The 12,697-nt window shown below is 31.6% G+C and overlaps 1 protein-coding gene across 5 annotated transcripts in view; it reads right to left on the bottom strand.

The window, feature by feature from the left end:
- Positions 1 to 12,697, bottom strand: part of LOC129905198 (nitric oxide synthase) — an 822,682-nt gene that overhangs the window by 479,162 nt on the left and 330,823 nt on the right. For all 5 annotated transcript variants that reach the window (XM_055980616.1, XM_055980618.1, XM_055980617.1 and 2 more), the window contains one exon: positions 11,333 to 11,474. In XM_055980616.1, coding sequence (XP_055836591.1) covers positions 11,333 to 11,474 — 142 coding nt within the window. The remainder of the gene's footprint in view (positions 1 to 11,332; positions 11,475 to 12,697) is intronic.

The raw sequence follows: 12,697 nt of genomic DNA, 5'->3' as shown, positions 1-12,697 counted from the left end.
TTCGAACATACTCATACTCATTTGGATCTTCAATACACAGCTTCACGGACACATCAAAAACTGCTTTCTTATCGGCCATCGACACAATCACTTCTTTGTTTATATTTGGCAAAGTTTCTTTAAAACACCTGTGCCTCAAAAGGTTCGTCGTTGTTTTAAAATTTTTCATCACTTTTTTGCACGATCTGCATGCCACAAAGTTTGGTATAGTATCACCATTTTGATTTTGTATTTCGCCAAAAGTCCCCCATACCTTACTTCGGCAGTTTCTTTTGTCGCAAATAGAAAATATATTATTATTAAGATTGAAGCTAATACTTTGTTCTTCCATTGTTTTTTATAAAACTATTATGTACTTTTTTAAATGAACTCAGAAGATTACTATTTAAATATTGTTCTCGCAAGAAATCAGCTTTTGAACTAAAATATTTCATTCATAACTTTCCCTTTAACCCTTTCATGCTGATTTGTAATTTCCCCAATATACCTATCCAAAAAAATAGTAATTTGTTTTAAAAACAATCATCCCAAATCGCATTATTGCATATTTTTTAGGGATATGTTTCTACTATACGCACCTACCTGCATAAATTAAGTGGGCATTCCCCACTACCCCATTTATATTGTTACCTAACGACTAATTACTTTTTTATTTACTCAGTCATTGAAAATCCCTTTCTAAAACCACAATTGTAAAATTAAAATAACCTGCTTTAATTGCAGTGTACCGCAAACAACCAACCCTCAAAACCTAAATAAAAAAAATATGCAACATAGGATGTAGAAATTGGGAGTGGTTGTTTTCATTGTTCAAACTGTTCATGATTTTTCGATCACGTTCGAACACTTCGATCACTTTCGATCATTTCGAGTAAAGCCTAGTGTTTATGAACAGTCGATCTGTTTACGAGTAATTTTGTTCGTGGGTATTGAGGATCGTGTATATTCATGAGTTCAAACAATTTGTATGGTTTTGTTTGTGCGTATTTTTGTTTATGAGTAAGATGATTTACGAGTATAGAGAGAAAACGATCGAGCACGAACGATCATTTTAAAAAATTGAAATTGTTCGAACAGGTTCCTACCTAACCTACTTAACGACTAATTACTTTTTTATTTACTCAGTCATTGAAAATCCCTTTCTAAAACCACAATTGTAAAATTAAAATAACCTGCTTTAATTGCAGTTGTACTGCAAGCAACCAACCCTCAAAACCTAAATAAAAAAAAATATGCAACATAGGATGTAGAAATTGGGAGTGGTTGTTTTCATTGTTCAAACTGTTCATGATTTTTCGATCACGTTCAAACACTTCGATCACTTTCGATCATTTCGAGTAAAGCCTAGTGTTTATGAACAGTCGATCTGTTTACGAGTAATTTTGTTCGTGGGTATTGAGGATCGAGTATACTCATGAGTTCAAACAATTTGTATGGTTTTGTTTGTGAGTATTTTTGTTTATGAGTAAGATGATTTACGAGTATAGAGAGAAAACGATCGAGCACGAACGATCATTTTAAAAAATTGAAATTGTTCGACCAGTTTCGAACATTCGCATTTGGATCTCTGGTAGATACCTAAGTCGATCTTTTTTTATATACCACCACACAACACTCGACAGAGCGAGTGCGAGACATCATGTGGAAACAAAAAATAAGATAATAAAGAGACAGATGCAACTAGCGCCAGCGGAATTTGTTTGCATACGCATTCCATGAATTTCTGGGGAAAAAATGCGAAATGGGCTTATTTTCAAAAATTAATTGTAAGAAAACTATTATGGCAATTCTTGTTTTCTAACTAAAAAAATTAAAAAATATAACTAAAAATCTAAAAATTCTGGTTTCTTAGTACAGCTTAAGGGCCCGACCCATAGAATCCGTTGCGTCCGTTGCGTCGAAGTTTTAAAATAAAATACACACGTTCTTATGGGAAGCGACCCATAAGCGACGGATCGGACGGAGACGGACTTCCCATAAGAACGTGTGTATTTTATCGAGCTGTAAGTAAAAAACTTCGACGCAACGGACGCAACGGATTCTATGGTTTGGGCCCTTTATTGTTTTTGGGACTACTTAAAAAGCAATTGGAGGGTTACAAAATAGGCTTGTGTAGTTCGCGAACGAACTAGTTCAATGAACTAGTTCATCTTGGTGAACTAGTGAACTTAGTTCACTTACCTAGTTCAATTTAGTTCGCGAATAGCGAAAAAGATTTGTTTCAACAAACTAAACAGCAACAACTTGCGCTCACCTACATTATCATCTTTTTATATATTTTTTGGGTGAAAGGAAGTCCCATCTGTATAGGGAATTTTTCCTTGTCTCCTTGTCTTTTACGACGACAGCGCCCTTTTAACCCGACAGACGTTTAAAGAAGGGGTGCAGAAAAAAAAGTGCATATGAAATTGCATCCAGTTCTTTGTTGAGCGAAATCAGTTCTTCTGTTCTACCTCAAGATTTAGATGTAAAACAAAAGGTCGCTTGTGCCAGTATCAACGGTTCTTCTTCAAGCACCACTTTTTCTTATTTTTGAGCAAGAACAAAAAAAAGTATCATCTTGGTCTTGCACTACTATGATTTCGATATAATGAAAGCAAAACGAACATCTTCTAGACTTTCGTCAGGAAGCAGAAAGCTCGACAAGTATATGAACGAAATTAAGAATTTTTATAGAAAATAAAATATGTACATATCTGTTATTCTAAGTTTGTATTATTTGTTTTATTATGTAGAATGCGTCAATTTCGAATAAATTTGGATACAAACTAATTTTGTTTTTTAATTCTAACAAAATCGGAGTGATTAAAATAAATTGAACTAAAATGAACTAGTTCAGAACTAGTTCAGTAGCGTGATTTGAACTAAAATGATCGATCACTCAAATGAACTAAAGTGCCCAACTCTATTACAAAATAAGGTTTTCAAACAAAATATAGCTTTACTCCATAGTCAATAAACTAATCTTTCAAATAAAAGAAAAATCAAAATTATACGTTGAAAAACAAAGAACATTTAGAAATGTTAAGAAAAAATTACTTTTTAACATTTTTATTTTGCTTCAGACCTTAAAACTTAATATATTTTTTTAAAACTAATCAAGGAGTTAGTATTTGAGTTGAGTTAGTTATTTCTTTTTATTTCGATGAATTTTATAAATAATTGCAGAAGTTAGACCTGTTCAAACATTGTAAGATAAGGAAAAATAGCTTCAGTTTCGATTAATTTTTTTCTATGAAAAACAAATTTTTAGTTTTTCGAAATAGCTTTAGGCTAGGCGCACACATGCGATTTTAGTCGCACGATTATTTAGTCGCAAAAATGGATCAAATGCATTTCAATGCCACACACATGCTTCTAAAAACTAGCCGCGATTTAAAAATTGAAAATTGTCCCATTTTTTTGGCGACGCGATTGTGGCAAATTAAAATGGAACAAAAATGGACCAGCATAGTTATGCACACACTTGCGACTAAACCCAAAGCGACTAAAAAGTAGCAGTCGCAAAGAGGCCAACTCATGCGCACACATGCGATTTTCAACCACTCGATTTTTTAGACGCAAGAAATGAAACACATTATTTTAAATGAGAGCGCACAGACTTGCGATTTTAAAATCGCAAAGTTTAAAAAAATGGATCCGGTTCTATTTTTCCCGATTTTTTTTTTTTGCTGCACATAAGGATATATTATACAGAATATAATGCACCTGCCCGCACGTGCGATACTTGGAACAATTATTTTAAGTACAATATTGGATATTACTAGAAAGTGTTGTATAGTGGCTCTTTTTACTTGCGATATAGGTACTATAGGGCAAGTTTAGGATTCGTAAAAAAAATCGAACTCGAGATAACAATTTTACATGACATTACGATGATGGAGAATGCCAAAAAAGTGGGTCCGGCAATTCTGTCTGTCTGTCTGTCTGTCTCTATCTGGAGCTGCAGCCTAAACGAGTGAAGTGATTTTCTTCAAACTTGGTAGTTAGCAGTTTTTGGTGATTCCCTAGAGGGAAAATTGAAATTTTTTTTTTATGACCAAAACTAACGGTACTTGCCATACAACGGAAATAGAAAAGTTAATTTTTTTCAAAAACGGCTCTAACGATTTTGATTAAAATTTTTGTGTGTAGTACTACACATAAGAGCCAACTTTTAAAATAAAAAAAAATATTTTTTGTACCGTTATTAATGGTACCTGTCATAGAACGGTTTTTTTCGTTTCTGAATATCTCGTACAACATTAACCCGATTTAAATGAAAATTTTTATACGAACGTGTGTAAGTAAAGATAATATTAAGAATTTAGAAAATTTTCAAAAAACGTATTTTTGGATTTTTAAAAAATATTTCAAAATTTTTTTTTGAAAAATCAATTTTTTAAAACGGATCAATGAAAAATTTTGAAATTTAGTTTTTATGTGTAAATTAATTATTTCTTCAAAATGCCATACCAATTTTTTTTTTGAAAAATGTTAAAAAAATTTTTATACATAAAAATTATTTTTTTAAAAAACGGCTCCTACAATTTTCGAAATTTTTTTTCTAAAAATACCTTTTTATACAAGAAATAAAATGGCATATTTGTTTTTTTTTTTAAGATAATTTAAAATGGAGTTTAATTAATTATAAAAACAGATTTAATTTTTTTATACTACATACGAAATTTCTTCAAAATATCAAATTTTAAATTTCTTGAATAAAAAGGTTTAACATAATAGTTACTTTAAGCATAAGAGCAAGTACGTGCGACCCCAGTCGTGCAATTTATTTTATAAACTATAGGAAATTTAAAAGGACAATTCCATAAAATTCATAAAAATTTAAGAGAAGAAATTTACCCAGTACCATAGAATGAGTATACAATGCTTTGGTGAAATAATGGTACTCGTGGGGCCTAAAATAAGATACAAACATACACATTGCAAGGAACCTATTTCTATTTCTAATCTGGTAAACAAGCTGTCAAACCCTTACCAAATTTTGAGACATTTATCACTTTACCACTTTTACCAGAGCTTATACCGCACAGTGGCCATTTAGGCAAAAGTGCTTGCAATATTCATTTTTCGGGTGGGTCTATAATGAAAAACTTTTTAGATCAGTGCATTCACAAATGTTTGGAGCTCGAGTATTCGAAAAAAATTTTCAATTTGGGTTATTGGTGTGCCTTATAGAGCAGGCCAAAGTTAATAATTTTTTATTATGAAAAAAAAATCTGTTTTTTTATTTTTTTTCTTAACTTTGAGTGTTAAAACTAGGAAGAGGACTTCTAAAACGTTTTGATTTTTATTTTTTTCATATGCTGTGTAATTATTTAAACCAACAATTGAAAAAAAAAATAAAAAATTTATTTTTTAATTTAATGGTTTTTGAAACACCGTTTTTTGCACACTTTTTCGACTTCAAATTGCATAGAAAAAAAAAAGATTCCAACGTAATCAAGCTCAGCTGATTCAAAATCCTTATATATTTCTAATTAAAAATCCAAAAGCTCAGCTTCGTCATTTTGCATCCAATATTTAAAAGGATATTTATATATTTAGTATATTTACTACCTAATTTGTTTGAAAGGGTTTTATAGCTTATTTCTTTTAAACCTCTAATAAAACTTTTAATTAATATCATTGAATTCCATTCAGGTACTTTAATTTGATAAGTGCTTTTTACCGGATTAACGAATTTTCTAATATTTAAATATAAAGACAGACAGGTAGTTTTCATGGGATGTCATAAAATTATAAGTAATAAAAGGATTAGAATATTTTTTGGTGCTAGTATTTATTTTTAAGGTATAAAAAGATGAAACACTAAGATGAAATTATCATTTAAAGTTTAAAAGAGCAGTCGCATAGTTCAACAAAAATATTTAAAATGGATATATCGCATAACAATTTGTTTGAAAGACAGAAACAAAGTCTACGCCGTCATGTCCGATATGCAAAAGGACACAAAAAAGCTTCAACAATCAAGATGGATCAAATGAAGACGAACATAACTACGAATATGGAATCTCTCCACTGCATGCTAGAATCAGATGCATGGAATTTATTTTGAAACTTGCGTATACCCTTCGACAAGAAGGAGAAGACTATGATGAATCTATTGACACCAAGGAGATGGAAAAGAGAAGAAAACAAGCGATCCAAACGCGTTTTCGAGATGAGCTTGGACTTGATGTGGATAAACCAAAGCAAGGCTATGGAAATACTAATGATGGAAACACTTCAAGGAGATTTTTTGAACAATCAGATGCAACCGCTCGAATAACTGGAGTCAATGGAGAAGTTATTATGAGGCTGAAAATAATACTGAATGTTTTGAATTGCAGGGAAGTAGTGAATGCAGTTAAATTTGGAGATTATACTTAGAGAACAGCAGAGCTTCTAAAACAAAATTATCCTGAAAAACTACTCGCACCTACTCTTCACAAAATATTGGTGCATAGTCAAAATATCATCGAATATCAATCAATACCACTTGGAGAACTGTCAGAAGAAGCCCAAGAGTGCAAAAATAAAGACTACAAGAAGTGCAGATATCAAAACACGTGCAAAGTTTCAAGGATTCGGCAGAATGAAGACCTATTTAACATGCTTGCAACCTCATCGCATCCACTTATTTCTTCCTTAAGGCATGTAAGAACCCAAAAAGATCTGAAAGAACAATACTCTCCAGAAATGATGAGTTTATTACAAATTTCCCCGGACTTAGATGATAGTTTTCAAGAAATCTAGTGTTGTTTATATGTTAATTTGATACATTTACCCTTTTCCACTATTTGACTTGTAATATATCACTGAAATACATTATAAATGTACTCTTGTATAAAGAAAAATAAAAAATTGCATACGAATTACAAAAAAAAATACTTTTTTCCCCACTGTTTCACTCGAATTGGTTCTTTTCCTTTTTGGTTCTTTTCCTTTTGATTTTGACGATTGTATATCAATATACCATAGTGTTTATCACCTTATCTAAAACTTCTTACTTTAACACCAAATTCTGAAACACCCTGTAAAGTTTTTTTTTGAAACTCACAATTTTCATAGAGTTGGAAATTTCCTTCAAGAAAAAAAGAAAAACAAAATTGTGGAGATATCTTTATTTGTTTAGAAGATATTAATTTTGCAAGCAAAAAAGTCAAAACGGGCCACTGTGCACCGTTTCATGAATTCATTTTATCATAAAATCCGATCGTAGATACCATTTGTATGAAATTTTCCATTACGAACGGATTTCGTGATTGTTTTCTTTGCGGTCATTTGACCATTAGATTTGAACAGTGAGTATCTCCTGGCTCTTTTGATCTTGAGATGATGCATTTTTTTTATCGAAAAACGGTCAACTTTTTTTCGACCAAACATAATGTTTTTTCTTGCAATAAAAAATAGTCACGCGATTTTTTAGTCGCAAGTGTGTGCATGTGCACGGTAATTTAATGTTGCGACTGCGATTTTTTAGTAGCAACGACTGAAAATCGCATGTGTGAGCCTAGCCTTACTCCGTAGTTTGATTCAATCTCAATCCAAAATAGAAATAAAAAAAATATATAATTTAGTCTAACTAAGAAATAAACCGATGTCTTTCAGGCAGAGTTGAGTTGCATTGTAATCGAATTACTTTCCCATTACAAGGGAAATGTAATTCGAAATGCAATTACAATTAAATTAACGTGTAATTGTATTGCAATAGCATTATGAAATTACAAAAGTAATTGCATTGTTATTAAATATGTTGGTAATTTGAAAGCAAGGCCCTTACAACTAAAAAAAATTCTCAGGTAAGTTTTCAGGTGTTATCAATGGAAAAAGTTCATCAATTCAGGGTAGATCCAATACTGTGTCACTTTTGTGTCACTTTGTTGTATCCTCATTTAAGACTGAATGTTTAAAAATAATAGACGAATGGTGAGTGATTTATAAATTAATTAAAAACAAAAAATAAAGGGGTTTCTTAGAAAAAAGTAGTTTTGGTTTTTTGTTAATTTCTCGAATATGACAAGATATTTTTGGATCCAGTTTTCTGTTTTTTTTTTTTAAGAAATAAGAACATCGAATTTAAAAAAAATTAGTTTGAAACTTTTTTTTTCGATTTTTTTTTCAAAATTTCAACTTTGAAAATTAATTTTTCAAAAACTATGCAATAAAAGGGATTGATTTAAAAAGATTAGATTTTTGGCTTTACAAAAAGGTATAACACCATATTGTAGGTATAGTCGTTGATTTTTAGTATTTTTTTTTTCCAAATTAAGTCAATTTTTTTTTTAATTGCCCCTCCCCGCTAAACGAGGGGGAATAGATCCCCCCTCCAATACGATTTTTTTCTTGTCTCGACCCAACCTAAACGCTCTAGCTTTTTGGCACATTACTCCTGAATCACCCTGTATATTGGCATCCCTTGCAATGCAATCATTTTAATTATAATTTTTTGCAACTAAGCGACAGTAGCGACAACCGGTGAACTACTATAAAAAAAATACTAGAGCGCATTTGCACTCACAGGGATGCCAACTTTATTTTAAAAAAAATTTTCAAGCTCAATTTCATTTGTTTCGTCTTTTTTATTTTTGTTTTCATTTTCATTTTTTCATACAAATTTACCAAATTTGCGTAAAAGTAATTTTAATTCTAAGAGCAAGTACGTGCGATTTTGTTATGTAAAATTATCAAATTATAAAAAAAAAATGTCATGCACACATCGAGACTTGAACCTGGAACCCTTCACTGCCCGTGTGCTTTGACTTCAGACCAACTCGATCTGGTAAATTGCGAAATCGTTTAAATGTAAAAAATTGAGAGAAGCTCGTTAGAACTACAATAATGAATTGATAATTTTTTATGAATAGGAATTTATGCAGTTGTATAGTGACTACATAAATCCTTATGCAGTACATTACTTTTCCACCCATTTAATGGACTCTATTACGTTGGGAACCTATTGTGTTTGCGCATAGCCGTATATATTTTCCGAAATTTTTTTTTCAGAAAATCAAAAGATACCTATATTATAAACATATACAAGTTCAATATGTGCAGCACTAAATGATTTGTTTTTGTATTTTAGTGATTTGATTACCTATATGAAAATCTCCCTTAAAATCACTACCAATTTTGGATCGTTGCAGAAGCTGTCGATGAAGTTCGTATAAAGGAAAACAAAAATTGTTTGGTCCCTTACAAAGAGTTTTTATCTCTTTGACCATTTCTTTAAGCACTATGTTAACACCTTAAAATGCTCTTTTAAGAACCCTTTAAATACCACAAGTACTTATGCAGGGTTTTTGGTGCCGGGACTAAACTATGCTTTTTCAAAGGGTTTCGGTGGCCGAACTCGAATCCAAAGACGGACTTATTCGATCACATCTCGTTTTTGAAATATTACCCTTAAATCTATTTAAATCTTTCAGACATCTTTTCTACTGTCCGAGATATCTTCAGTTGCTTATTACCCACTTTTGTTCTATGTTAACCTTAAATCCAGTATGTAAGCGAAAATAAATGTATCGATTTATTCAGAGACTGTAGTACCTATCAACGCTAGGAAATAACCTAGAAAACTGGCAAAAAGCGGGATTTTCGATTTTCTAACGGGAATATCTCAAAAACGCGATATGATAGAATTTTTCTCAGTTCGGATTCGAGCCTTTAGAAAAGTATATCTTGGTTTCTGTAACAAAAACCTTGTTGGCCATACTCAAAATAAAAAAAATGCGATTATACTTTTGCAATGGAAGAAAAACTTGTTTTTATTTCTAAAAATTATAAGAGAAAGTAACGGGACATTTTGTTCTTCTCAATATTCTTGTTTTTTGATCCCCTTTAACAAAAAAATAGTAGGGTGTCGCTGTAATACTCGGTTTTATATAAATAGCATTTTTATATGGTGTGATTATGCTTTTGCAAAGCACTGTATTTACAACATTTCGTTACTCTTTTGTTTCAAATAATAAAATTAAACAATTTCAGTTTATTGTTAAATTTCAAAGTGAAGTATAACACTGGTCAACGAAATTAAACTTTTTTTTTGTTACAGAAACCAGGGTATACTCTTCTATAGGTTTTTTGTGTGCTGAGCTCGAAACCGAAGTTAGAAAAACTCGATCACATCACGTTTTTGAGATATTCCCGTTAGAAAATCGAAAATGCCGCTTTTTACTAGTTTTCAGGGTTATTTTTTAGCGTTTACTTATTTTTTTTAAATTGAATTTGTAACAGTTTCTAAAAGAATTAAGTTTTGTCTCTCTTAATCCGTTTAAATCTTTTAAATATCTATTTTCTTCCTCGAGAAATCATAACTTGAAATCAAGGTGTTTGGGGCATCTCATATTTATTTGCTTTTAATAGCAAATATCGAAAAGTTCTGTACCAATCGCTTTCAAATTTTGACACAATTCTTTTAGAAACTGTTACAAATTTAATTTAAAAAAAAATAAGTAAACGCTAAAAAATAACTTTGAAAACTGGTAAAAATCGGCATTTTCGATTTTCTAACGTGAATATCTCCAAAACGTGGTGTGATAGAATTTTTCTGACTTCGGATTCGAGCTCAGCCTATAGAAAAGTATACCCTGGTTTCTGTAACAAAAACCTTGTTGACCAGTGTAATTAGCTCATGTCAAACAACTTGGATTATTTAAAATTTTGGTTTTTAAGTATTGCTAATTTCATTTAGAACTCAATAGATAGAATGTACCTGTCAATTTTCTGCTACAAAATTTCAGTGCAAGAAAAAGTCCATTTTTCAATGTTTTATATATTAAATTGTATGAAATAATTTTTTTTATAAAGCCTTAGAATGGTTAAAATTTGTTACTTAAAAAAAATTTCTTGCTCGCTAACGCTCGCAATTTATATCAACCAACTTATCACTCTTTGTACCTACAAAACTAGAGATGCCGCTGAATATTCGGCCATTTTTAAATTCGTTTACCGTAAGCAGGGCTTTTTTAAACTTTTAACTACGAATTCCTCTCTTAAAAAATACTTAAAAAGGATATTGGCAAATTTTCGCTTCTACACAGTTCAAATGACTATTTGATTTAGCGGGATTTAGAATCGACTGCAGTTACATATACCTAGCTGATACAAAGTATTGTGATTTCTAAAAAAAATTTTGTTTGGTCTGAGCTAAAACCCCCCCCCAACCCCCCCCCCCCCCCCCCCCGAAATGAAATCCTAGCTACGGGTATGTGTTTGCGTCATTTCTTTTAATTTTCGATCTTTTTTGAATTGGTACCGAAAAAAACAAGGGCAAAATCATTTCTTCACCATACAAGAATACAAACAAAATAATTCTTTCAACTCTTTCCTTCTCAATAATTTTACTCACCTCAGTAATTTCAACATTCATTGGATCTCCTATTACACTTCCATCGTTTTGTTTATAACCTGCATAAGATATTAGTTGATTATTCCAAATTCGGAAATCATGGTTTTCGTCTGTTTTCTGAGGAAATATTGTAATAGCCGATCTAAAGAAAAAATAAAACAAAAAAAATGTAATAATTGTTAACTCATACTTTATGTATTTCGAATTGTGGGCTTAAACGGGACAAAGAAGACAAGAAAAGTTGAAGAGAAGTATTGATATAGAGGAAGGGGGGCAAGATGGGGTACTTATGCTTGAAACGTTAACAATATAGAAATTTACATAGTGAAACAATCAAACTTATTTTTTAATTAACAACTACCTAAATACACTAGTTTACAAAAAATTAAAAAAAAATTGTACACCAAGTGCCCTTATACTTTTCGTATAGATTTGAGCCTAGAAAACTCGAAAATCTTATCTAAAAAAATATTTTTGGATAGGTTATCGAGATATGATTTTTCAAAGTTTTTGTCGTTGTTTTTTCGAGCCTATTTAGTATTCGGGCTATATCTTGAGTAATAAACAATTAATCTGAACAGACAAGCCGGTGCCTGAAAGCTGAGTAAATAAGCAACAAACTCTAAAACACCTTTCTGTGTCACTCCACATATTTTTTTTTTTTTATAATTTGCGCACACTAAAGGTTTTTGGGTACCCTTAATATGTTTATAAACACAGTACGAGCTTTAGGGAAAGTGTAAAGGATTTAAAAGGAGATGCCGATGCACAATTGGTTTTAAAGTTCTGAACATTAAAATGGGAGGGAAAAACTGAGGCGCGTAATGCACATTCTCGTAGTACGGCTAAAGAAAGAATCTCTATACTTAACGGTACGTCCGAAATTGGGCTCTAGTGTAAAATGATGGTACGAGTATCACGGTTGAATTGCTTAAGCAACTAGCTATTTCGTTTGAACATTAAAAAAAAAAAATACCTTTAAAATAAGGACAGGCATGATACATTCCGGCGGTGCTCGAGAGATGGAATTGTATCTGTAATGCACCTATCACCTATCATTTTAAAAGCTCTATTTTGGATTCGGTCCAAATAACTCAAGTGGTCTCACCTGCCCAGATATGGGAATTGTACTCGAGCCTTGGACGAATGTATGCTTTATAAATTGTAGCTAGATCAGAAGGGGTGAAAAATTTCTTACATCTTCGGAGGAAACCTAAGCATTTCGCAGAGTTTTTGGCGACATCGAATATGTCCTCATTCCACAGGAGGTGGTTTGTAATGGACATAACTAGAATCGAAAGCTGTTTGGTTTCCTCGATACAAGTACCACTCATGGATAGTGGCAAAAGGAGAGGTTTTCGTTTT

Source organism: Episyrphus balteatus, chromosome 1, assembly GCF_945859705.1.
Source record: "Episyrphus balteatus chromosome 1, idEpiBalt1.1, whole genome shotgun sequence".
Taxonomy (NCBI): Eukaryota; Metazoa; Arthropoda; class Insecta; order Diptera; family Syrphidae; genus Episyrphus; species Episyrphus balteatus.
Note: the sequence above shows the minus strand (reverse complement) of the source record. Positions and strands in the feature narration are given on the sequence as shown.